General features: G+C 38.6%; 2 protein-coding genes across 3 annotated transcripts in view; one reads left to right on the top strand and one right to left on the bottom strand.

Moving 5' to 3' along the window:
• Positions 1–2,087, bottom strand: part of tbck (TBC1 domain containing kinase) — a 47,559-nt gene extending 45,472 nt beyond the window's left edge. For both annotated transcript variants that reach the window (XM_022765434.1, XM_022765435.1), the window contains exons 1-5: positions 1,897–2,087; positions 1,279–1,491; positions 692–764; positions 241–355; positions 75–148 (exon numbers count right to left, since the gene is read on the bottom strand). In XM_022765434.1, the coding sequence (XP_022621155.1) occupies positions 75–148; positions 241–355; positions 692–764; positions 1,279–1,471 (455 nt within the window). In that variant the 5' untranslated portion in view covers positions 1,472–1,491; positions 1,897–2,087. The remainder of the gene's footprint in view (positions 1–74; positions 149–240; positions 356–691; positions 765–1,278; positions 1,492–1,896) is intronic.
• Positions 2,088–2,286: 199 nt separating this feature from the next.
• Positions 2,287–15,512, top strand: aimp1 (aminoacyl tRNA synthetase complex interacting multifunctional protein 1). The gene is made up of 7 exons (XM_022765439.1): positions 2,287–2,405; positions 6,325–6,455; positions 7,086–7,199; positions 9,291–9,452; positions 11,259–11,467; positions 13,195–13,363; positions 15,207–15,512. Coding segments are annotated over exons 1-7 (954 nt in total). The 5' UTR covers positions 2,287–2,403; the 3' UTR covers positions 15,374–15,512.
• Positions 15,513–27,741: the final 12,229 nt, after the last annotated feature.

Here is a 27,741-nt window from a genome sequence, read left to right as displayed (position 1 = left end):
CCAACCAGCTGGAGAGTTCCAGAAGAGCATTAATGAACCTTTCACTGTGATAAATGAGGGGAAAAAAGACGTACCCAATGGGAAAATCTACATCAGCCCCATGATTAGTCATGTGATAAAGGCCAAACTTTGCCAGCTTGACATTCCCCTACAAAGAAAAAACCCATTTTAGAGTGACAGTAATGGACAGACATTCAGACATACTGTACATAAAACAGCTCAATTTGAGGGAAACGGTACCTTGCAGTCCATCAGCACATTGTGTCCGCTGAGGGCTCTGTGCACCATACCATGTTTGTTCATGAACTCCAGACCTTCAAGGACCTCAAAGGCTATCTGCAGCACCTTCTCTGGGCTAACACAAACGCAAATACACTTGTGTGTCAAACCTTTTTGAGGGTCAGGGGCTGACTGGGTCAGAGAAGAGATATGTGGGAGAATATATCTACATTTTAAACACCCAAGTATGAAAATCCCAATATACTGTTGTTATTATGCAAACCTAACCTCTGCCAGTAGATGGCAAGGTTAATGCATACAATTTCCCTGCCCATCATTTACACATCACATAGTTTATCAACACTAGAAGGTTTAGCAATAACTGCTCACCAGTGAAAGTGGACTTTCGGTTCGTGACATTTACTCTAATTACAGCTGAATGGTTAACAAAGGTGTGTAATGACAATCTCACCAGGCAGTTTTCCCCTGTTTTTGGAAATCGCTTAAACTGCTTTCATAGTGTTCAGCAACAACAATCAGCCGTTCTATAAAACAAGGAGAAGAAGAAACCAAAGTAAAGAAATGCAACTGAGTTAGGAAACATTTATTGATATTTATCTATAATTAGTAAGCATGTGTGTTTTTTGACACTGTGTCATAGAAGTTTTGACTAAGATTTTATAATAATTTAACAGGCTGTCATATGGTTTTGTTGAACTGCAAAAACTGCAGTCTGACACAATGTTATTGTGTCCACCTTTTGTAAATGCAAAGCTTTCAACAACAGACTCAGTGAAACACAACAAACATGCATTCCACATCAGGAACGAACAGCAACAAGATGAAACGGGATAAAACAAGACTAGAGTGTTGGCTTAGAGAGACATTTCTACCTTGATTGCTCAAATAAAAAGGTAATTTATGTTTTGGATAAGTTCAGTGAAAATACACATCAAGGACAGAATATCTCTAACTGAAAAATGAAATAATATGACATGTGATGCAATGGAAGGACAACATCATTAGACCACTACCAAAGGGCAAGACAGAAAGTCATACCATGTTTCCCTCTGGAGATGTCCACATATTGGCAGAGTCTGGGATGAGTGATGGTCTTGAGGATCTGAAAGCGTCCCAGGATTTTGATGGAGTTGGGAGTGAGAGGGAGGCCATTGCTCCCACACACATCATGAGGGAGAGCTGAGGCAAAAAAGGTGAAGGCCCCCAGCTGAGCGTCTTTGAGGGGCCTCATCCTGCCACTGGCTTGAAGCACTGAGGATGGGAAAGAGAGTCTTCAATACAATGCATGAATAATATAAGAGATAATACACATGACTATGAATGACAGGAGCATTCTTATCATCAGCACAATGGGGTATATGAAAATCCAGTTTCCCACTTATTCCATCCAGTGTTAGCTAAAAACATTAAAACTGCTTAAAGCTTGTAAATGTGTTAACGTTGTCTGAGGCAAAGACTGTCGTTAGAGCAGGTGACAGGTTGACGCTGTCATTGTAATTACAACATATTTACATCATACAGTTGAGATGCATAGCAACTTCGGGAAAGAAAACACACTGTGCTAAACCCACGGTGTATGTAGCTAAGTTATGAATATTATTGCCTTATTAACAATCATGTAATGTGCACTGCCTCCGAAGAAATGTATGTACTCACGCTTAACAGGAAGGCTGCATAGTTATGTCGACAGATTGAACTTGAAGTAATTAAAATAACAAAATATATTTTTAAATGAAATCCTTTCCTGCCTCTTCGATGTGATGGGAACAGCTGAGTGAACGTGATCGTCGACGTCAATTTTGTGCGACAAAGTAGTGGATACAAGACGCTTTCCAGAAGAAAAAAATTGCTTAAATCAGCCAAAATGATATTTATGCAGAGTTGTTCGTGAATTGATATTTCGTTATTTTTTGAACACATGAATTCTCATTCTCGTAATTACACACAGGCGATCGCCGTTTCTGCCTTGCATTGTGTGTCGACCTATAGAACATGTGGCCAGCGAACGGGGAGGGCTTAACACTCCTGCTTCACATCCGGATGGTGAAGAGATCTACCCGCTGGGGGCTTGAATTAGCCTCTCTGTGGCTAGCTAGTCTAACACTTGCAGCTGTCAAGCCCCCAGCGCTGCCTGAAACGTGTTGGGTCTGCTGCTCATAGTCAATGTAAGTTTTTTGTGTTTGTTTTTAAAGCCTCTGTGTTTTATTTTAATGCGTTAACTAACTATTGTTGTATTTGAATCGTGAGCTGTCAGTAACGTCTGAGGAACCCTCTAGCTAGTGCCTTACCAGCGACAGCTACATGACAGTAAATTGCTTACTGATTTAACTGACGCAACGCGAAGTAATTTTAAATTCAGTGTTTAGCAATCTGTTCTCAACAATACACATTTAAATCTAATTCAGTGATTAACACAACCACGATCTGGAATAAGATCATTCTTGATTGATTACTTTGATTTGCAAATGGCTGAAACTACAGAGGTAATAATCTTTATCAGTACTAAACTAGGGCTGCAGCCAACGAGTTCAGTTTCAATATTGAATAATTATGTGATTTTCATCTATCTTTAAGGTTAAAATAAATAACAAGATTATTATTTCTTAAATTGTGTATTTCGTCCAGAAAGAGTCCAGACACCCAAACGTGTTCAAATTTTATACAATTGTATTATAAAGTATAAATAAAATAAATCATGACATTAGAGAAACAAATGATTAATAAATCATCATATTTACAACAGAAAAACATATTATAAACATATATTACATATTATGTTTTTGTCCATGATATCTGACTTAAGCAATTAACCATCAAAATTATCATCAGTTCATTTTATGTCTGTATATTAATGGGACTTTATAGTAACACTCTAGTACAGTGGTTCTGAAAGTTTTTTTTCACATCAAAAACCCCTAAACTGACACAAATTTGACCACCATTTGATGACACTTTTTCCCAGGGTCCCCCATCGCATAAGATTTTTGCTTTTAAATGTTTTATTACAGAAAGTGTTTGAAACCCATGACCAAAATAGGCATATTCTGCTATTCTGTAGTAGATTCAGTATTTTAATATGTTGACAAAATATGGCCACACGTGATGGCCATTTGACATGTTATTTAGATTTTATAATTTAACCAATAATAGTTATATAATCTAAAATAATGAAGACAAATGCTGAATTGAGCATTTGTCATCGGGGAGAGTCCTTGCCTTCAACTTGACAATGCATTATATTTTGACTGATTACATCAAGTGCCCTGTATGTACAGCTTCTGTCTGTTGACTTTTTCAAACTCAAATTATTGCTGGGCTGCGATTACAACTACATAAAAAAATATCAATTATTTTTTCTTGGCTGCCAAGCATGCCTGGGTTTTATCCCTTTAGAGGCTGAATATGCGGAGGGCACATACATCTTGAGTGAGAGCTACACATCTCATAAATTAAAATGTGTAAGTCCTTGTAATGCCTTCAGGTGGTGCTGGCATACTGCGCTGACTTTTCTTTCACAATGGTCTGGCTGGCAGACAGGTAGGGAACTCTCCTCCTACAGTGTGTTTTTACTGTGGGAATGGAGCATAAAAAGAGGAAACACTTGTCTTCTGGTGGGTCTGTTCACACACCACCACCGCACCAGAGAAAGCTGGTGGTTAAATGTAACAAATTTACAGATTTGATTCAAACCACATGTGTACCCAGTGCATAGCTATGCAGCCTTACCTTTGATATTTTAATTTGAAAATAGATTTAGACATAAAATGTCTGTGTGAACTGCATGACTAAAATAACAGTCATGGCTGTTTTTAGTAAATTGATAAGAATGCAAGTAGGCAGCTGCCTTCTACCAGTTGAACACCAGCTGTCCTCTGTTTAGTGCAGTTAACCAGCTAAATTTATACAGTTGCAAACCAGAAAATGAATCAAAGATATATTTAATTCACATACAGTGAAGACAGGCACATTAGGCAGGCTGAAGGCCAGTGAAAGCTCACGTCACTTTGATATTGTTAACACATTTGACTATTTCCATCTGAAATTCAAAGTTTCAACGACCTCTTCATGTTTTAAATGCTACGGACCATACCTCGGCCCCAGGACCCATTTTCAGAGGTTATCCAAATGAGATCAGCCTTTTTGTGGCTCTTGTTATTACTCCACCACTGGTCCTGTTTAAATCAATTCAGTTTCTCTAAAAACAATGCTTTGATCCTTGATTTTATCAACTCCAGCTCTTTTGTGTTTCTAATTTCCTCATCCCCCAACATTTTGTTTTCATCTTGGGCCAGCTGTTGTTTTCCAGCGCCTCCCTGTAATATGTGTAAGAAGTTTTCTTCTCCATGCCTCCGCCTGTAAAAATCTTTCTTTTCCTCTTTCTTCAAGAAGTAATTTGCCATGCTCAGTAAGACAAAGGAACATAACCCCAAACCCAAACTGATGACCAGCTGTATTTTGGTTGAGTGGCACAAGAATGGCTGATCCCTTTTTGAACTTTAGCTTCAAAATTGAATGTATAATGTAATGCTAGTATGATTTTAGATTATAAATCTGAATGTCACATCAACACGTGTGAAATGACATACCACCACTGTGAAAGACAATGGACCTTGTCAGGGCTTTTATGTGGTTTTTAAACTCTGAAATGTTGCAGCAATATCAGTTTTATGAAAATCAACATGTGTTGATTATCTCTCAACATGCCTTGTGGACAGAGGTCACTTTGAAGAAGCAGCAGAACTATATTTGTCATGAAAATTGCATTAACACATCATTTAAAATATACTGGGGCTGTATGTCATGGAAAACATGTCAAAGTATGATTGTTCTTTCAGACATATTTAAGGGATAATTTAGGATCCACAGTGCCTTATTTTCTATTTAGGAATACAGTATTAAACAGTAGTGAAGTAGTTGAAATTCTGCCTCAACATATAAACAGTGTATTATGGAATATTACACAAAAATAGGAAAACAAACAATGTAATGTAATACTATAGAAGAACCCTGTAACACATACCACCTTTGTCGAAATTACAATGCCCACTTTTTGTTGAGACTGTCAGAGAGAAGTTGACTCTGCTCTGTGGTCATTTCGGAGGCTGCAGTTTGTGGTGGGGTTGTACTGGAATGCAAACCTTGTAACTCCAAACATGTATCTTTTGTAGATGTTCAGCATGGTACTTGAAAATACCATCTCTTTTTGACTGGACCGCAACAGCAGGGCCCAGCCCTATAAACACGAATGTCACTGACAGACTAACTGACTCATTGACTGACTGACTTATAAGGTTACACCATTGTTGGACTTTCAGCATTGGTCATTGCCCTTTCAAAATGATTTGGCACAAACTCTGTGTTGCCAACTTACCTTGCTCTCTTAACCTTCATCAAAAAAATACCTAGCGACAAATCCAGCGAGTTTTTGGACAAAGCTTAACTACTTTCCATAAAAGAGAGCCGCCAGTATTGCCCCTGAAGCATGTGCTCGGGCTTCCATTCGCAGACAGATCTCTCTATGCTGACTGCATGGCAGCTGACATAAATGAGCTTTTAACTTATTTCTCTGAGTGATCATTTTACAAGTAAATGTAGCCGATGTCACAGCACAGCCATTGTCTTTAACTTATGTGAATGTTGATTTTGTCAGATTACATCATTGTTATAAAATTTTAGGAGTGCAGAGCAGCAGCTTGTAGAAGGAGAAAAGCATGTAAATTAATTTGGAATTCAACTGTGTGTACATTTTAATATATATATATATATATATATATGTGTGTGTGTGTGAGCATAGAGAGTAAGGGCACTAGGCAGAATGCAAATGTAACACGGTCCAGCCATATACTAGGTTTTGACCTAGTCTTGTTGTCTTTCTTCATAGTGTCACACAAGTTGATTTTAAAGGGCGAGTTACTAAGTATTCACTATACATGAGCCCTTACTTATATTTAAAATGAAAGGAAACATACTCCACATATAAATCCCAAAGGAATCACTTTAGTGTATTATTCAGCCTTAATATCTGCTTGTTTTCATCATGCAGTTATAGTGGTGAGATGGCTATAAATCTTTATCGTCTGTTAGGTTCCTGGCTCGCTCCTTGTTCAAGATGTCAAGTCACAATCCTTTGTTGAGGCTGGAGCAGCGAGCAGCTGAGGCAGACCAGATCATCGAGTACCTCAAACAGCAAATCCAGCTGCTGAAGGAGAAAGCCAGTAAGAGAACGCCACACACTGACACCCAAACACAACAACCCTGTCAACAAATGAGAGGCATATTAGGAAAGCGCTATATAAATGCAGTCCATTTACATAAAGTTACAGTTTCATTTTATCTAGATAAAGGCTATATGAGGAAAATTTCCACAGGGCCACTAGCAAGTATATGAAACCTGAGGCCTCAGACTAATTTGTGAACTAAATAACACACTTCTATAAAACTGAGGATAATTTAAATGGTCACATCAGTCAAATCTACAATTTTGTAGATTTACTAGAAAATAAATAAATGTGTTGAAGGGAAGATAGGCTATATTTTTCGTGCAGTTGTTTAAATAATAAATATCTATCCTTGAATATCCATCTCCATCATCCCATATCCTTCAACACTTTGAATGTTATCACCTGCACAAATTGAGAAAGATTAATTATACCAAGGGTCGAAAACTGTATTAGTTCACAATTTCATGACGTCTTTAAGCCCAGAAGACTCACAATATTGATTTCAGCAGTCAACATATTTTAGTAAGTAATATATTTGTACTAGTTAAACGGTTCTTAAAATGCCCTGTGGGAAGTTGAAATTTAATTCCTGTGCTGTGGTAACAAGAATTTCCCTCACTGCAGTCGTCCAGGCCAGTGTCAGAGAAGAGAAGAAACTGATGGTGGAGAATGCGAAACTGAAGAATGACATCGAGGAACTGAAAAAACAGCTGCTGGAAAAAGAGAAGAGGAGGGGAGGTATGCTGAGTTTGGTTCCCAGCAAAGACTTCTTTGCAGATCAAATGTTTGTTTGTCTTTTAAAAAGACCTTGATGTTGTTATCCTTTATATCGAGTTATAGAGGCAGTTGTGTGTGCCTGACTTAGGAACGTTTGATGTCAGTTGTTGCTCATTAGAGCATTGTTTGGTTTGTACTATCAATGATAACATCTCGTACATTCTCGCTTCAGCCCATTATAACTAGATCTTTTTTTGTTTTTATTATAAGCAACCATAGCGCCTCAAGAATCCCCATTAGAGTGATGGGGACAACATGTCTGTCAGCTATTGTGCGTCTGACATACGTTCAAGGCCAAATAGCTCAGATCACACACATTAACACACATTTAATGTTTTCCAGAAAGAAGCTGCAGGAATAAATGGGGGACTGGAAGAAATAAGCAATTTAACCTTATTCAAAAGCACTCAATATGTTAGTGTTGGAACGTGGAAGGAATGTGTTCCAATACACCCGGGGCTGTGTTTTTCCACATATTGTATCTAATTGTGATGTTTATTTTTGGGGTTTCTTTTCAATGGCTTTAAGGTGGCATAAAATAGCTCAATCAAAACACAGATAAATATGAACCTTTTTGAAAGGAATTTCAGCTTTGCTGATTTGTTATTGAGATGAGAAAAACAAACTAGTCAATGTGACTATAATAGTAGCCAGTCAGAAAAACAACTTTTCCAACGCCAAGGAATGAAAACGGTGACAATTGAAGTTCAGTGTCAAATTTGTTCCAACACCATCTTAAAGTTGAAAATCTGTGGCTCCTTTAAACTGTATCATGCAAACAAGCATTTTTTTTTTCAAACCCAAAGAATTTATTGCTCCATTAACTTTTTGGACCCACTTGATTTGGTTGTCCTATTATTATCTAATGAAGTTACAAATTGAAAATATGAGTACAAACACTATACAAGTCCAAGTGTAAGTTCAGTACTCTCTTCTTTTTAGCTTTGTTCTGGTCTCCACCAAGTCCAGAGGGAAGTATCTGTCTCTTCAGCTGCTAAATGCTCCACTGTGTTCACTGGCTAGCCCCTAGCTTTGTCTGTCTGTCAAGCAGGTAGTTTACAGTGGGTTTATCTCAGCTCTTTCACTGAAGCAACTGTCTGCTGCACTTGGCAACCTGTTTGATGAGAGTTGAGTTTTCAGATTCTAAAAACCAAAACGATGAGGTAAAAGAGGACTCCATTGTTATAATTACAATGTTGATTTGTGTAGCTTTAATTAAAAATTTGCATCGAGATCTAATGTATCTAGAGATTCCAGACATGCCTAGCTTGATCTTGGGAAATGTGCATAAAGTAATGTACAAGATATCTAGATAAAATCCATTTGACGTAATGATGTAATTATATTTTTAAAAATGTGACATCTTGGGGTTGCTCGCTGTAAGTATCATTATGTGATATCACAGTGTTTTTTTGTTTTTTTTTTCTCTAAATGTAAAAAGCCTTGAGAGGAAACTTAAAGTGGAATGTCAAGAGTTTAAAAGGTTATTGCCCATAATTCCAAGGTAAACCGGAAAGGTCCTGATCTCAGGTCTTAACATACAATTAAGGTAATTAAAAGCATTATGGTGATGGTGGTGTGCCTGCAGGCCGATGTTTGTCAGACACAGGCACAAGATTTTGTAGGAACTCAAACATCAGGCGCCTTAAATGAGGGGTTATTTTTTTCAGGGGAGTTATTGTAGGACATTGTTCCTTGCTTTATGGCTCCATTTCCTTGTTTCCATCAGCTTGGACACTGTGTCATTTTCCCATCAAAACTGTTTGCATCAGGAGAGCAGTCCTCCCACTTGGTGTGTAAATAAAGCTCCCTCTGTATCATTTCACCGTATTATGTTGATGCAACCAGCTCTGTGCGTGAAAAGGCCCGACTAAGAAGTAGTTGTGCTGTGCCCTTGTCTGTGCTTTCATTCACACGACAACTGAGAGAATGCCAGTCTGTGCAGAGAACATCAGTCATCACAGATGACTGAGAAAAAGTCTCTGATCGTAACCTTGATCCACTTTTTCACCCTTTCTTTGTACCAACATTTTGCATACATCCTTCCTGTAGTACGGGAGGTGGCCATGCCGTCAGGTGAACCCACTGTTGAATGCAGTTCGAAGCCCACCCTTCCCAAACCCACTGGTGCGGCACCCTCTGCCTCCCCTGCCGCTGCTGTCCAGAGTCCCGCTCCCAAGGACGAGAGTAAAAAGAAGAAGCCTGAGAAAAAAGGTAATGGCTGAATGAAAAAAATATGGCACATTGCAGGATTTTATTAGGAATCTTTTTGAAGTTTTCACATCCAATAAAACAGTTTTAGACGGTTAAATCAAGCCTGTTTAGACATGTTATAAAGCAACATTCTTGTCATGTGTTTCATTTTCAGTTTGCTGGCAGGATCAGATTAAAGCCATAAAAGTGACTCACCTCTCGCCACTAAGGGATTTACTCTGTCTTCATCAATATTAATTTATTGTTATTTTTTTAACTTGGGGTTTTGTTGAAGATCCAGTTTTCCTATCAGCACCTGGCTGGATGCAAATGTCATCTGACCTTCTCCAAACATGTTTCTCTATTTGAATTTCTAATATCAGGTGATAATGGATATAAGGCAGCAATATCTGCCTCTTAATGGATCCAAGATCTCCGGGCCTCAGTTTGAATATGTTTAATGAAGCTTCATTTGTTTGATGATTTGTGAGGAACCTTGTCTAATGTCACCAGCATATGAGAATGACTGACTATTCAGTGGATGTGCGTCATTCCAAGACCCTTATCATAAAAACCAAAGTATCCCTGTGTAAGAAGTATAAAGGAGTTAAACTGTTTGACTGTTTTACATTTATGATACGTTTAGAATAACGAAACAAAAAAATCCCTGGCACAGAATTTCAATTAATTAGCAACAAATCACTCAGATATTTAGTTCTGTTTCAGCAATGTGCTATCTGGGCTAATTAGAAGAACTGTCAGGCGTAGACCGCGTATAATCTGTCCTGGATGTGTTTATGAGGTTATGATTTAGAAAGAGGATGCAACAAGCAGTAAGACCCTGACAAATTCATTGGAGTGGCTGGTATTTCTCACATACAGATGTCAGAGAGCTGTTAATGAGAGATACTTACACCTCTTGATAAGCTATTGTACATGCTGAAATTCTGTCTTACTTTAATGGAGCTATGTTCTCACCTCATCCAAACAGTCATCACTTGTTAGTCTACAAACCGATGTGTAACCTTAGTGGAGTCCTGGTAATGTTACTGTCAACACAGCAGTGCAAAGATTACTCAAGGGAGGGATGTTGAATATCAAAGGCAGAGGGTTGGAACTTTAGAGTTGGTGTGGGCTCAGAGGAATGATTAAAGACTGTGTGATCATTTGATCAGTGCAATCCACTTGAATGAATGTGTGTAAGAAAGCCAGGCGAGTCAGTGAAAGGTACTTTGTCTCCTTGGGAAGAAGCATCTGTTATTCTGCAATGTCATTGTATCATGTAGCGCTCACCTTCAGCCAAAAGTGGGTATTGGTATTGTCATTTAGTTAGGCTATGTAGCCCATACTTCTGGGAAGAAGTGGAAAAGTAAATTAATTGTCTTTTCCTTAACATTTTACTTACTTCACATGAAACGCATGCCACCCTGAGGCCTGTCATTGGTGGACTTTGTTTTCATTTACGGGAGGAAATTAAATCAGATTCCAGACATATGCCCAGCATTGTTTCAGCTATGATTTGTTTTTATAATTTCCCTTGGAAAGATATCAGCTGGCTGAAATATGCTCAGTGCTTTTAAACTAACATTTTTTATAAAATCATGCACATTAAGTTTAATAGCATTTAAACTATCAGAGATGCCTCCCTTCAGAAAACCTTTCTTCAGCACACAATGAATAGCAGCTGTCTGACATTCTGTGCCGGAAATGCGCAACACCCAACCAAATTGTCATTACAAACTTTCACTGACATAGACCGAATTCAAAGCAGTGAAATGTGAAATTTCAAGGCAGGGTGTGACATTATTTTCTGCTCTTTGATGCCAGGAGGAGAGAAAGCAGAGAAAAAGCAGGCAGCTCCCAGCCAAGAGGATGCCAAGGTGGATGTGTCTCGTTTGGACCTGCGTATTGGACGTATAATCACAGCCGAGAAGCACCCAGATGCCGACAGCCTCTATGTGGAGCAGGTTGATGTGGGAGAGGCTTCACCCAGGACAGTGGTCAGCGGGCTGGTCAAACACATACCTCTGGACCAGGTACAATGTTAGTTGTTTAGATGTGATTAAAAGAAGTTAGAACTGGGATCTTTGTAAAGTGATGCATTGGCTACCTCTCAAGAATCTATCAAGATGTTTGCTGCATGCAAAGGTGAAAAAAATTTAAAAGTCACTTGAATGAAGTCACACACTGAATGTGCCATCAGGTTTCAGATTACAGGCCTGTAGTTGTCAAAAGCAACGCCTGCCAATAAGATAGCCATACTACACTGTCTGCTCATGAGGGAGAAAGATGTAGACTTCAAATTAGATTTTTATATTAGCTTCATAAACTGCTCTCTGCTTGAGATTCGTTTTCACTAGACGCAAAAGCACCGCTGTACACTTCCACATTCATGACTCACTATGGTCATAATAAGAATTTATTCATCTATTAAAAGTGACTTCTTGGGATGACTGTTCTGATTATTTAGTGGTCAAACACATTTTATGTTGGTGATTCACAATCTCCATCAAATATTAGGGTTTATTTTTCTTTCGTTTGGATCTGTTCCTGAAGAAAAACAATCTGTATGTAGGATTTCATCTGAATGAGAAGCACCAGTTACTTTTATGGTCGACAGTATTTCAGAATTTGTCTTCAGGTTTTTAGACCAGGAAGTCTTTTTATATTACTTTTCCGCATCATAGGTAGACAGTGCTCATCATTTAAATGTATGCCTGCTGAAATCATGTATACAAAAAACACAGTCGGACAACAGCAGCACAGTTTCTGTCATGCGCACAGACAAATATTACGCAGTTGTTTCTTCAAATCTAAGCGTGTGTTGCAGCAGTGGAATTTAGTATTACAGCCTTAAGAAGTGCTCTCTGAGTGCAGTGAGAAAGGTAGTGCTATTTGCTGCTTTATATGTGTCTGTCAGTACATTACTCATAGAGGAAATAACTCTAAAATCAAATTCCTGTTTGACTTTCTTGTTAACTGTCTTATTTATATGAGGCTTTATCTGTTTCTGTCAAAGCAAGCAGGAGGGGAATATCCGAGGAGATACATTACAAGTTTTCTGGCTGTGCTTTTGAGTGTGGATAAATATTCAGTAATACAAGACTGAGAAGGGCAAATCATAAAATAACAGTTAGGACAAGTGTCTGCAGTACACATGAAATATTGCTCAAGTCGAACAGTCTATTTTGTAAATACCGTTACAAAACATTCACACACTATCCCCAGCTTGCCAAAACTGCCTGCAGATGAAAAATGAAAACTACCACCAAAACTCTGTCAGAGCAACATGAGTGAGTTTAGATTTATGTTGCCATTTCCTAAAAGGATGTCCTTCAAAGAAAGGTATGATTATTTCTTAAGATCTGGCATACATCATCTGATGAAATGCTGGATTTCTCTTCTTCTCAGCTTTTGGCAGAAACTTACGCTTAGTCTTCCTTTAAATTTTGGTGAGCCACAGAGGTCTCCAGGCTCAAGCATCTAATGTTTTCCTGTTTGCTCTCTTTGGGTTATGAAATGAGGCAAACAAACCATAAACCCATTGGACACAATAATTTTAAAAGGAGAGACTGGTATTTGGCATTATGGTTTATATTGGATTATGAAATTCTCTGTCCCGAAGCCAAACAGACCACATCAGTTGAAGGTGTTTTTTTTTTTTTTTTCTGCTTCAGTAAATTGGGTATAATTTGTTGTTCTTCTCTATTGTGTAAGGCCTATGGACTGTAAAAATGTATTTAATCTTCTGTCCACTATGCAGATGCAGAATCGCATGGCAGTCCTGATGTGTAACCTGAAGCCAGCCAAGATGAGAGGAGTGGTGTCCCAGGCTATGGTCATGTGTGCCAGCTCGCCAGACAAGGTCGAAATCCTTGATCCTCCAACTGGAGCAGCACCAGGGGACAGAGTTACTTTCCAGGGCTTCCCAGGTACCAACACCCGATTACTGATTAATCATTAGCATAAATCTTAGATGTTCAAATCAGCCAGACACTCGTGATGCTTCATCACCACTGAGTGATTGTCATTGAGTTGATTCCACTGAAAGAATCAGTATCCACAAAGTACCTCTGTCTTTAGGAAATGAAGGGTGTCGTTGAACCTTCTGGCTGCCAGAAAAAACTTGCCATTTTCAACATACATCCCTCTGAAGACACCAATCATGATGCGTTCTCAGACCCCACTCAAAGCTCTCATTAAAGGAGTCCTCAGCTCTGTTTGGTGGTGGCTAAATGGCCTGTGACTGCTGATTTGACAGACTAATCATTGTTCATTGCTAGGAATCTAACCTACTCTTTTTTTTTTTTTTTTTTTTTTTTTTTATAGTCAGTTGGAAAGATAAGTTCTTAACTGTCCCGTTAAGTTCAACTAATGTAAACTGTTTTGAGAGAAACAACATGAACATACGAATGAACACATCAACTCGACCGTATGAGAATCAAAGTCCTTCGTGCGAAGTGGCGTGAAAAAAAACCCACCACCAAATCCAGTCCAGTGGTTCTAAAAGCTTTCCAAGCTGAATATGGGAAGATTGATTGGTCTTGTTATTGACATATTGTTTTAGAACAATAACCAAATTGGGAGATCCCTTTGAAAAAAATTGAAGAGGAGGATATGATGAAGGTGGATCTGTGGTCCAACCAAGTACCCACAGGAAGACTCCATCAGCCAAGGCTTTCATTGCTGCAGTACACATGTCCCAGCCACTCCAAAAGCTGGCCTGAATGATTTTTATGGATGCTACATTAAAAAATAAGAGTCATATTGAAACAATTCAATAAAAACACAGTTCAAGAGAAAACAGAAGTGGAAGTAGAGCAAAGACTGGATTGGTTGATTGTTTGTTTGTGTGGTGGGCTGTTTTCTTAAGTTAATATAATGGAAAATAAGGGGTGAAAGACGCTTGTCTTTTTCCTGTTTCCCTCTTTTCTCCCACCAGAGCCCTGTGGTATAGATTCACTTATAGAGCCACTCCACTGCTGGTGTGAATGTATGGTTGTAATTGCCCCCATTTGCCTGACTAATGGGGCCCAGTACTTCTGCTTGAACTTAAGAATGTGCGCAAGTTGCTCATCAAAATCTCTTTCACGCTTCTGATCAAAACTTGATTGTTGCCACTCTGGGGTTGTAAACCAGCAGAAATCACAGCCTTGGGATATGAAACACATTTGTGTCCTCATACCCTGAGATGGCTGTGCAGAGAGGAAAAAAGTTGACACCAGACAGAAGCCAGCCAGTACCGACTTTGAATTTTCACAAGTGCCAAGCAACATCAAAAAAACAAAGCCATCGTGAAATGAGAACTTCACTTAATTGTTTTCCCTGGATGCATATTTTGATTCTGAGTAGTTCAGTTTAGATGTTTTGAATTACAGCTAAGAACAAATGGCAGTTTCAGAAAGCTAATGTTGTAATAGAACATGGTAGATAGTCACACTATTCACCATTCATGTGGGAGGAATAAAATTAGAATTAGCCTGATAAATCATCAATATAACTGTTGGTCATTTGCTCACAATTTTTATTGGCTTCGGCTTGTTATATTGATTGTGTCAGTGTATGCTCAATGTGAAAAATCCATCGAGGAAAATTTAAAGTCATCCATCAATGTGTCTTAGCACTCCAATATTAAAACACTGTCTGAGTAGGTTATATGCGGGCATGACATACCACAAAAAGTTCATAAAACATCACCACTGGATCCATAAATCCTGCATGTGTGATGGATGACCAGAGAATGTCTAATATATCAATCTGACTTCTCCATTGCAGGTGAACCGGACAAAGAGCTGAACCCTAAAAAGAAGGTATGGGAACAGGTTCAGCCAGACCTCCGCACAGACGGCCAGTGTGTTGCAACCTACAAGGGAGCTGCCTTTGAAGTCGCCGGCAAGGGAGTGTGCAAAGCCCAGACCATGAGCAACAGTGGAATCAAATAAAACAACAGAGCTGCTTGAAATAGCTCAGTGTTTACTTGGCAATCACCGTCAGTGATGACAATGAGGGTTTTCAGAAACAGGATGGTGATGGATGGAAGTAAATGCTTTGAAGATCAATAAAGGGATTTAAGAATAAGAATCTGTCCTATGACAATCAGTCCTTTTTTGACTTCTAAAATATACAGTCATGGTCTATAAAGTGTAGTTAATCAATACAATTGTGTTTTTGCTTTAATTCTCAAAGTTTGTCTCTTCTCCTTGGGCACATTAGCTTGATTGTGCTTTGATTTTGAGGTTATAACTCTAAAGCATATATACTGTCCAGGACTTGAGCGAGCATCATTGGTTTCCACTTCATCTAGTCTCAGGAATTTTAATGAGCAGGAGATGAATTGGAGAAGTTTTACTACAAAGCCCAACAAAAACAGATCGGGTTCTCAAGCCCTTTGTAGAGGCTATTTAGATGGTACTCATCTCGGGCACTCCAATCTCCTGGCCCACTGTCATTATCTCAATCTAGGCTCTGTGATGCCAGTGCCATGTGCTTTGTTTTATTGTCCCCTCAGAAGAAAAAGTCCGTCCACCTCCGGAAGTATCGGACTACAATGAAGAAACAGACAGAGAGCTGTGCACCAGAGCCTCTAATGTTACATCACCAGTAATTAAGGCCATCCACTTTGCAAAAACATCTGTCATGGGTCAACTTCGACCATCGTGCAGAACTTGTGCTTACTATTTGAATCCTAATCATAAGTACTCTGAAAATGTCGCATAAATGCTAATGTTCAACCGCACGTTCTTCTTTTACTTCATGGAAGGAAGACAGATCTATTGTTATGTGTGATTGCATACCACCATGTCTTTTTTTAGATGCAAAGTGCCTCATAGAACTAGGCTATACATAACGCACAAACTCACACATTCACGTTTATCAGGCTCATTTAGCTGCTCAGTCACTGGGAATAAGTTGCACTCTCTCCAAACTGCCTCCTACAGGGAAGTAAAAGAATAGCATCAGTGGTACCACACCTTTATCTCTTGTTAGCTAAACTAAAATAATCATAGAGTATCACTGTCCAGTCTATATATGTATGTATGTATGTATGTATATATATATATATATATGAAATACAAATTATATCAATAACTCATGTCTTTTCCAGTGCTCTGCACCAGATACAGAACTAAGTCAGCGCATGTTCTCAGCTAACTGCAGTTCACATAACTTACATTTTGCACGTATGTAATGTAAAATGTGAAATGCAAACAGCAGTTGTTGAAATCAGTCGTAACTGTAATACCCATTGTCTGAAGGTGGCACAAGTGTTGATTGCAGAAGCCATTCCTCTCCTTACCTGTAGATGGCGCATATCAACTAACCTACAGCTGCTGCTGTTATTTTTGTTGCCAGTAGATGGCACAGTATGGATTAGAACTGCAGCTCTTAAAAAAGCCCTTGGGAAAAATATATCGGTTCAAGTGCTTCACATTAGTGATGATGTGTCATTATTTAATCATAAATACACTTATGTTGCGGCACAAATAGTCAACAACTACTTTTTAGGTGCTTGCCTGATTGCCTATCAGACAGCGTCCTATGATCTGTGTATGCTTTTTAAATTACCTCACATTAGCAGACGCTTTTATCCAAAGTGACTTACAAGTGATGGACATCACTGAAGCTTCAGTGCAGTAGGAGACCTTGGCCTAAGTACCAAGTACTACATCTATTCAAGAAGTGCAGGGAGAGGCTTTTAAATGATTTAATCTGTCCTCTCCAGGACCCCTATGCACTTAAAGTAAAAATAACTATTTAGAGATCCTCAAAGAGGAAAACCTTTCATTTTTGGGTTTAGATGACACAGACAGCTCTAATAAGTGACCTCCGCTGAAGCGTATTCTCACCTAAACCACATTGCTCTTTCGGGGTTTTCTGTGACCACAAGAAGTGTTGCAACCTGAGAGAATGCTCCCTCCAGGATATTTTGACTCAGACATTTGCAGACCACACGTTCCCCAACTGAATTTTCAGCTGTAAATGATGCGCAGTATGTGAAGCGGTGTCTGCACATATGTCATCCATATCTAACTGTAGATTATTCCTGATTATTCTGTGTGCTGACTCTCCAGTGGGTGGGCAGTTTTGGGGTAGTATGTAGTGATTTCACAAATAGCCGGCTCACGCATTGCTTTGTGATAACCCATACATCAAAACAACACCTTTTGCTTTTTTCATGTACAGCTGCTGCAACTATTCTCTGGGCTCTAGACATTGTTGATGGTTTGTTTTCAATGCCAAAATCTAAAATGAAGAAGACTTGGAGGTGTTGCTGCTTCATTATTCCCACCTCATTCTTTATCCTCCAAGATATTATGTCCTCAAAGTGACCTGAGTTAAGAAACAGGCCTTTATGGAGGTGGACAAATAACAAATGCAACACCTCAGACATTACTGAATATGAAGAAAAAGAGAAAGAATTTTGGAAAAACCCAAACAACTCTTTTGATGTGATGGAGCTTTATCCATCCATCTGAAAGCAGGATTTGGTGTATTGGTAACTATGACTAACAGGCAAATTTAATATTATTTTTTTCTAAACTTTGGGTTTGAAGTTCTACAAGGAACAATAAGGAAAACATTTCTCATTTTTGAGGCCAAGTCGTCAGTTTGTGGCAAAAGCGTGAAAGTCATACTATGACAGGTCTTTCAGAAGGAACGCAGACCTTGGGGGTAAAAGACATGATTCATATTGAACAGTATGATTTGTATTTCAATTTTTCAAGATCCGATTTGGTGTGAATCAAGACATTGTGTGTTTCTTGATTACTTCAAGACCCTCTGGGTGTGCGTCCTGTCAATTTGATGAATGCGTATTGTTTTGTTTTTTTGTTTTTTGGGGGGGGGGGGGGTTGTGTTTTACCCAACCTAACCCCAACCAATTTATTTTCAAAGATGATATATTAGCTGCTGATCCATTTCATTGTGTTTGTTGTGTAGCAATAATATTCCCCCATTCAAATTACCTTGAGCTGTTGGATCAATAGTGGCCCCATGTCTTGAACATAAGTAACATTATAAAAAATTTTACTTTTTACTTTTTAAGTAAATTCCTCACTGAGATTACGGACTTACTGAGTAACCACCATAAAATAAAAAAAAAACATGTAAGTAATTTATCAGTTAGGCTGTAATGAATTAATTTGATTGATTGTGACACCACACAATTTTATTAAGCCTGAATCTTAAATTCAGAAAGATTGTGTTTATAATTGAAAGAAGTAGCAAATACATTTTTCTGTGATAGTTTGACATAATCCTCAAAATCCTTCCACACTCCCTCATGGTAGGTGGTTGGAAAATGTGCTAAAATGTGACCAGAATTTAGACCAGATCAGAAATAAACAAACAACCAACAAACTATAATCATCAGCTTTATTTATCAATAGCAGTTGATGGACAGAAACATGTTTTGGGTGGAAAATGTTGTGAAGTGCTGAGGGAAAGACAAACCTCCATGAACATATTTTGGCTGTAGTTGAAAGAGCAGCTCTTGCATGCCCCTCTGTGTGTGGTTTCATGCTTCACCAGTGTTCACAATGAACAGAATTATCCAAGCTTCTTTTTCAACTGGAGGAAATCTATTATCCATATTATGGGCCCTGCTGGACATTTTAAAGCCCTGGATACATAGAAGCCAACGTTTCAGTATCTCAGCTGACTGACGTGACTATTTGGATAGAAATTTGAAGAGCCAAGATATTTTCAGCTGGTAGCATTAGTGAACAAACTCCTGCACAGTGTCTTCACTCGTTGCTTAATTGCCGTGACTTCTCTGTCATATTACCTTAATTCTTCAGGCAACAATAAGACAAACCACAGGAATTACAGTCTGGGTTAGGCTATGTTGTGTGACAGCTCCAATTTAAAGTAGGAAACTCACTAGTTACTCTGTAAACACAGCCATCCAATAAAAATGCAAGTGGGAAAAGAACATAATGCATGAAAATCGCATGGTATAAAAATACAGCTTACATCCGAAAAAAAAAAAGTGCCATAGAAGTTGGAAAAAAAAACAAAGATGAAAGTATGAGACATATAGAAACAATTCTGATATATAAAAGTTCATTGTTGACCCTGGAAACACCAGCAGACAAAATAATCTCACCACAATTTCCATTCATTTGCTGTTCTGGAGCTTTCAACTGCATCACACGACGAGGTCACCCGATGACACTAGAGATGACTTTGAAATGTGGTTAAAAAGCAAGTAAGTGAACCATTAAGATTAGCTACTTATAATGGTCAAGAATAAACTTAGATGCATGTTAAAGTTCTTTATACAATAAAGAAATATTTGTATCTGTATTTTCTAATATTTAATTTGCTAGGGATATGTAGCTCGTTAGCTTGATTGTAGAATACTTAGTAAGAACCAAAACAACCACAGTCACTACCAATCTGGCATTTTCAAGAAATAGACAGAGCAGCACTAACAAAACATAATGGTACACTGGCTAGTACTGGTAACAAAGAACATTTCAACATTTTTATGCCTCTGTGCTTGCAATAGCCGGGGCCGGAGGCATTATGTTTTCAGGTTGTCCATTTGTACGTCCTGTTCTTGTGAACCAGATATCTCAGGAACACCTCGAGGGAATTTCTTCAAATTTGGTACAAACTTTCACTTGGACTCAAGAATTCTTAAGATAATTATGACCAAATTTAACACAAACATCAAATAGGATAAAATGATTGACAAATTGATGACATTTTGTATCCAAATGGTCAAAGGTCAACTTCCCTTTTACATCATGATGTTTTGCAATAACACATCTGGCCATTATTCAATGTTGTTAATCAGAAACAGAAGGGGAGGTTGTGATCATATTTCCTGCAACTTGACTGGTTGGAGGAGGCATACAACTTAATGGTGGTATTTGTAGTGTTTGATTAATTGGGATTTATAAAGTAACTGGTACATATAGTTATCAGATTAATCTAGTTGAGTAAAAAGTACAATATTTCCTCTGAATTGTACTGGGAAAAAGGTCTGAAGTAGAACAAAATGGAAATACTTGAGTAAAGTACTTGCAATTGTACTTAAATACAGTGGCTACTTGAGTAAATGTACTTAGTTACTTTCTGCCATTGTTGCTCTTTTCATTACTTGTCATGTGATTATTTCCTTTAGTCTTTTGAATATTTCCAAGCACTTCCCCGCAGATTTAAAGAACTTATATATGTGCTCTCTAATGTACCGACATCATTTTGGCAGCATGTTCATCCCACTGCAACATAGTTTTTCACAGCAGATGTTTTGACTTGTCATACAAGGAAAAGCGCAGGTATATTTCGGTTCCCATGACAGTGTGACAGTGTGCCAACATGCATAATACCAGTAAACTGAAGCAGCTAAATGGAATTCAGCTGTCGTTCACTTTGTTATTTACACCTGTGCTTTTGCTACAGAGGCATGTCAAAATGTCTACTGTGAAAAAGATCCATTTGTACTGACAAACTGCATAACTCAAAACAAGGGGAAAATTTTTAACCAAATACAACTAAAGGGTCTTTGTCTTCAAAGTTATTTGTCACAGAAACCACTGAACAGGATAATTCATTGTACCTCTGAGACACCTTGAGAGTTTCTGTGCTGACCACAGGAGGGCAGAGCCCCACCACTAAATTACCATCCCCACCACACAAAGAATAGACTTCATGCATTTCATTGAAGAGTTAAATGTGCTTGATTGAGCTGACCTTTAGCATGGTGAATCGCCTTTTTTTTCTCATCTGTTGACATTTAAGCCAATTCAAAGTGGCAGGAGGAAAGTCCTGCTCATGCCGATTCATTCATCTCTGCAGCAACGTGTAAGAGGATGAAGAGGAGGAGGAAGTATTATATGACTGTATAATTATCCTTCTGAGCAAAATGCTTTGTTTGTGCTTATCTGATCCATTGGTGATACTGATCCATACTAGGCTGGTACATCTAGCCATTCATTTCTTATCAGTGCGCTAAGTGATGAAAGACTATATCGGAAACAGAGATTTGAGTTTTGAAAAACTCTATCAGAACTGAGTAAATAAGGATGTGGTTAGCCTCCCTAATTACTGGACCTGTTGCCAAAGAATGAAAAAGGAAAAGGCTGCTGAGACATGTGTTTTGAGTTGCAACCTTCACTCTTATAACCTCATTTGTCTTAGGAGATGGATGAGAAACAGTGTAACTCAAAACATTTTGTGAGGGCTATATTTGTCGGCACAGATCATGGATCAGCTTGGTAATCCATTTTAGGCTAAAAATAAAACACCTCACACAAAACTGACCATATAGACTGTTGTCTGGGGCTGCAACACTGAAACCCCACTCAGGGTCTAGCATCTTGATGAGCTCATTCGTCTTTCAGCAGTCAGCAGGCCTGAGGAGACACTTCCACATGCCAGAGAAGATAAGACAATTGACAGAGAGAGTCTCCAGTGAGACTCCAGCGGAGCTTCACCTTCTCAGACAGCTCTGGTTTGTCTTAATTTTCCTTGACACTTAATGAGTCAGTCTGAGTGTGTCTTTAGGCCCCTTGGAGAAGGGGGAGGAGGGAAGTTCCCAGGGGGAAACTTTTGAGGTGAGGACCATAATTAGTATCAAACAAGGACACCACTGTCCCCTGCATCCACAAGTGAAACCCAAGATAACAAGGAAAGGAGATGTGAATGGGAGCTTTTTTGAACAAATTAAGGCTTAAAGTTGAGGCCCTTTACCTATTTTGGTTTATGGCTTCTTGCCTGTTAAAGGGCCTTCTTATAACACCATAACTGATTTATATGCCACCAGTTATGGTGATGGGGTCTTGGATATGAAGGTGGCTGACAGTCAGAAGTATAGGGTGGGGGTAATTTTATACCTAGTGAATCAGTGAACACAATTATTTGATTTACAGAGTGAGACTTGGACAAGGAGCTCTTGTTTCGCTGTGGTTGTTGTCTTATAATGTATTATTATTCAGAGAATGAGATCAGTTTACCTTTCTAAGCTCTGTCAGGGATTTTGTTTGAGGACAAAGTCCAACTCACATCAAAGCAGATGGAGTGTACGTGCAGTCAATTACCATATGCGGACAAGCGATATTGTGATATTAGTGAAAGGCACCATGTAATCCAGCTTTGTCTTGAATAACATGCGGTGCACTCAGCGGAGCAGCTGTTTTAGGTATAAACAACGAAGACAGGCATTATTGGTGCCCACAGTCCTTACTGGAGTTGCCACATTGGATATAATGTTCCTGTTTTAATGCTTGTTGATTTGGTTTATTTGCCCATATAGTATTTTGGGGAAAACCCCCTCGTTCATGGACAGAAAAGGGAAGTGCTGACTTTGCAGGACTTTGACATCCTGGCGCTGAATCACTAAATAACTACATATGTACACAATCAAACTGTAAACTAGACTGAGGCCAGGCTAACCTTTTATATCCTAGAAATATGCTGGCGTGTTCTACAAACTGATCCCTCATCAAAGTAGTTCAGCTGGATGTTTTTGACATTGAGAAAAGGACAAGGGTTTCATACCATCATACAAAAATTATTAGTAATAATAGTACATATAGTATTTCATTATTAAGATAATTATGCCATTAATCTATTCAGATGTGGAACAGGTGATTCCATTTTAAATATCGCTGCTTTTCAGCTGCATACGGCTCAGCAGCTGTGACTAATGCAAACAGTATTTCGGGGGACCACTCACACAAACGATCTCTCCAGTAACACAACTTGAGACAATGGAAATACTGAGTGTGATGACTTCAGTGTCTCCTAATAGTCAGACCAGGCTGAACTCCAGACCCCGAAAAAACACACCTGAACTATGCTGCTGACTCACCACTGTGTGTGTGTGTGTGTGTGTGTGTGTCCTGGTTACAAAACGGTGGGCTCTGATGACACCCCTGAGTGGAAAAACACATGAGCCATGACTGTACCTGACAGATCTCTTGCTCAGTGGTGAAGCACTCACTTTTAAGGAATAATCTCCGGAGTTTGTTTTTAGCCACGTTTGCTGTACGGGGGATGGTAATGTCAACAGCCTGTCAGGCAGTGCACCACTCTCAGACGGAAATATCTCAGCAACTGGGAAATGGATTGTCATGATGAAATTTAGTACAGGGCATTCATGTTTCCCAGAGGATGAATCCTAATAACTATGTTGATCCTCTGACTTTTTCTCAAGCGCCACCATGAGTTTAGAGTTTTCACTTATCCAGTGAAACATCTCAGTGTCTTCAAAATGGATGGGCACAACATTTTGTACAGACATTCATGGTTCCCAGAAAAAGAATTCCCATGATTTTAGTGATCCTGTCTAGCGCCACAATGTGGGGTTGACAAATATGGTTTTCATTAAATGTCTCAATAACTGTTGGTTGGATTACCTTGAAATTTAGTACTGGAACTGTACTAAGTTTGGTGATACTGTCACTTTCAGGTCAAGGTTTTCATTTGTCCATTCCAGTACTTTGCTTTAGGACCAAATAAATGCAGTTCCCATGAACCTCAGCTCTTCTGTTTAGTGCTAATTAGCAAATGTTAGCATGTTGACACGCTAGACTAAGATGGTGAACATGGTTAACATTATACCTGGTAGCATCAGCATGTTAGCATTTTCACTGTGAGCATGTTGATGTTAGCATTTAGCCCAATGGCACCACATTGCCTTAGTACAGCCCCACAAAGCCCCTGTAGCATGACTGTAGACTCTTGTTTCTCCTCAGTGAAGCTCACATGCCAAACTACCACAGCGCCTCAGTCACAGTCTGAGGTGCAACCATGCATTTCACGGTTAACCATAATAAATCTCAGGCTCTGAATCTTAGCATAGTGACCCTCAGTTTAAACCCTGTCAGTCATGTCTGCCTTATCATCCAGCAGTTGATTGAGAGATATGCTCAGTGTCACGTAGGAGTATAAAGCCATCCCTCCACTGATGTTATCTCACAGGAGGCTTCAGATTATGTTACAGGAGTAAACAAAAAAAAAGTCACAGAGATAAATGGAGTTCCATACAGGCTCATTCCTTCACATAATGACAAAGACATGCAAACCATTTCAACTGATAAACAAACTATTAGTAGCTCTCTCCATCAGATGTAGATTACATATACTAATGAAATCAATTCTGAACCAATTACACCACAGTTGCAGCTCATTTGCCTGGAAAGGGTTTTCACAATTGTTATTCTTCAGAACCTTTGAAAGGATCTCTAAAACTTCACTTTGACTGAAATTATTTGCATATGATTTAAGGCTTGTGCATGTGTGAACAAATGTTCAGGATTATGTGACAGAGGCAAAACCAGGCACTAAAAAAAATGAGCTGTCCAACGTGCTGAATCCCAAGAGGAAGATAATACAGGGGGTAAAATGTACAGCATGCCATCACACATCCCTCATAAAGATAGAGAAAAATAATCACAGGTTATTTTTCTGTATAACTCTAAAGATGCTTGTTTGTCTGTTTTAAGAATGTTAATCCCATGTATTTTATTTGATTGCTTGATTGTGTGATAATGTTCACCTCCTCTTTTGTATCACTAGTTCAATATATGTAATATAAAACTTTTCTATCATCTATCATCTATCATCTATATATATATATGTATATATATATACACATATATATACATATATATATATATATAATTTATGTGTTTGGGTCCATGTACTATGTGTGTATTGGCCAGTTGTTGATTGTGTGAGAGGAATAGATTGCATGGGAATCCTGCTTTTTTCTCATAGTGGAACACTGAAAGGATGTCCACTAAAGAATCACATCAGCCTGTCCCATGGAGACGCTTAGATAAACACACAGCTAAAATAGAAAGGGAGTCAGGTTGCACCATGAGGTATTGGTAAGAGAAAGGAGAAGGAAAAAGCATTGTGAAAGCATTGTGGTCGCTCTATTTTCTATCCCAGGTAATTTTTTTTTCCTCTCTTTGCAGACCGGACACCCATAATTTCTCAAACAAACACAAAACAACATCCTTCAAAGCATCAAAACAAAAGCCTGGAGACCTGATATAATAATTGGAGTTGGGTGAGTATAGTGGGTTTGTCTCAGGAGTCACTCATGGCCCGAGGAGACAGCTGGACCAAGGAAGCTTTTGGAAGGGGCCTTTGGCCAAGTGTATCAGTTAATGGTCAATGAGGTCGTGACTGAACAACTGTCATCACTTAACGTTACCCATTTCACCTGAAGAATGGTGAGACTGCCACTGACTGATGGTGAATCACTGTTTGAATCACAGTGCAGCTCTACTTTTTACATCGGGCTTCTTTTTTTCTTTTTTTCTTTTTTTTTTGGCTGACTGCCAAGTAACTGCCACGCAGACTTTGATTTACCCAAGAACTATCTATTGTGTTTCTGTGATGTTCAGCAAGACAAAAGTGGGAAGCAGGAAGCAAAATGGTTTTGATTGGGCTCCACCTTATATATGAATGTAAAAGCCTTTTGAAAACACCCAGGCCCAAAGTGAAATTCCCCTTCTGAATCATTCACTAGTATTTGAAAACCCAAGTCAAACTAACTGTAACTGTCATTAAAGATTTAGTTCCTTTATATCCTCTACCAGAGATGTTTGGAAAGTGAGTGATATATTTTGGGAAGCAAAAATATAGAGCTCAAATAAAATCAAAGTAGTAACTCTTGATGCAAATATACAAGTGTGTGATTATAGGGCTTTTAATGCAGATGTTTGAGTTTGCAATCAAGTAATTTGCAACAGTGAAACAATAAATGTGCTAAAGGCAGACATGACTCTTTTGATATTCGCCCATGAATATCAAAGGAGTGATGAGCTTTGTGGAAAAAACAACAAGGAAAGTATGATATTACATCAGGCTTTTCAGAGCAGTATTTTATTTAATTTATGTATTTATTTTCTTGCCTCAGTTCCACATCATCCAAATACACTGATGCTGACTTTGATCTCTGAAATCTTTCACAACAATAATACACCCTATGTAGTATTCAAATTGGTTTGACTGGCAAAAATGTTCAAATGTATCAATCATACGATCATCAATGCTGTATTATACATTGATTTTATGTAATCCACATTTAAAAAAAAGAAAAGAAAAAAAGTACCCAAACAAACAACTGGAATAAAACAAGAAGAAAAAAAGCAATTGGTTACTGATGAGTACTGACAATGACGATGAAGAGACCCCAAATATGCAGACATCCTGACAGTCGCAGTGTGATTTGTCAGGGCTGATTTTCTCTTTAGTGTACAAAGGCTGCAACAAGAGCCAAGACATTTCTTGTACACTGGAGTACTTTCAACTGTACCAAACATGAATCCATTTAATATAAAGGCTGACTTCTAATCCCCACTGGGCCTTTATCTGGACGCTGTGAAACAGATATCTGAACACATGCACAGTATAATCTTGCAACGTCTGACTCAAGAGTAATCAAGTCTGTCAGGTATACTGTGCCAAAGGAAAGGAAAGCAATCATTCGGCATGGCTATGCATGGGTAGAGTTACTAGAGGAAAACACCAAAGCTCATTAATAATATGCAGAGATCCATGAGTATGAAAAACACTTCATTGCACCTTTTTTCCAAACAAAACACTGAAGGTCTCCATCATGTGAACGGCTTCAGGTCTCATTACTTGTTGCCGACGGGTGGCAAAGTGTTAAGTCTGTGAATCTCTTTGATGTCACATACAAGGAGTTTTCCTAATGACCAAGCAGATGCACAGCTCTTCTCATGCACCCATTTGTTTCAGAAAATCTTGCTACAGTCACTATGGATACTCAACATGGTGCACCATTAACAGTTATAGATACCTCATTTTTTGCCATATCCCATAAAATGTCTTGGGGGAAACATAGTTGTTAATTTGTTATGACAGTGTAGGATATAGTTTCTGATAAAGGACTGGTTTACCTGCCAAAGACTACATCATCCCTGCAGCAGGACACAGACCTCTTACTTGGCTGCGCTGGATAAACAAATGTAGTAATTTCTGGTTCTGTACCACAGGGTGTCAATAAAACCTCTAAATTGACTTTTATTTATTGTTAAACTGAAAAGGTGGATTTCAAAAAGAGAGTAAATGACCCATAAGAACTCAAGAGTCATAATCAGCCCACTTAACGTCTCTCATTGTTTCCAAGGCAAGAAGTTTGAGAAGAGAGAAAACCGTACCAAAGCCGAGAAGCATTAATTTCACCTACTTGATTAGGAGTATGGTACTGATCATGCGCTATGACTGATTTAAACAATATGTCACAGTTTAAATGAAGCCTAAATACTTCAAACAGCCTTCCTTTACACAAGCACTCAGGCATATCAGGCGACTAACT

Source organism: Seriola dumerili, unplaced genomic scaffold, assembly GCF_002260705.1.
Source record: "Seriola dumerili isolate Sdu_G_001 unplaced genomic scaffold, Sdu_1.0 BDQW01000686.1, whole genome shotgun sequence".
Taxonomy (NCBI): Eukaryota; Metazoa; Chordata; class Actinopteri; order Carangiformes; family Carangidae; genus Seriola; species Seriola dumerili.
Note: the sequence above shows the minus strand (reverse complement) of the source record. Positions and strands in the feature narration are given on the sequence as shown.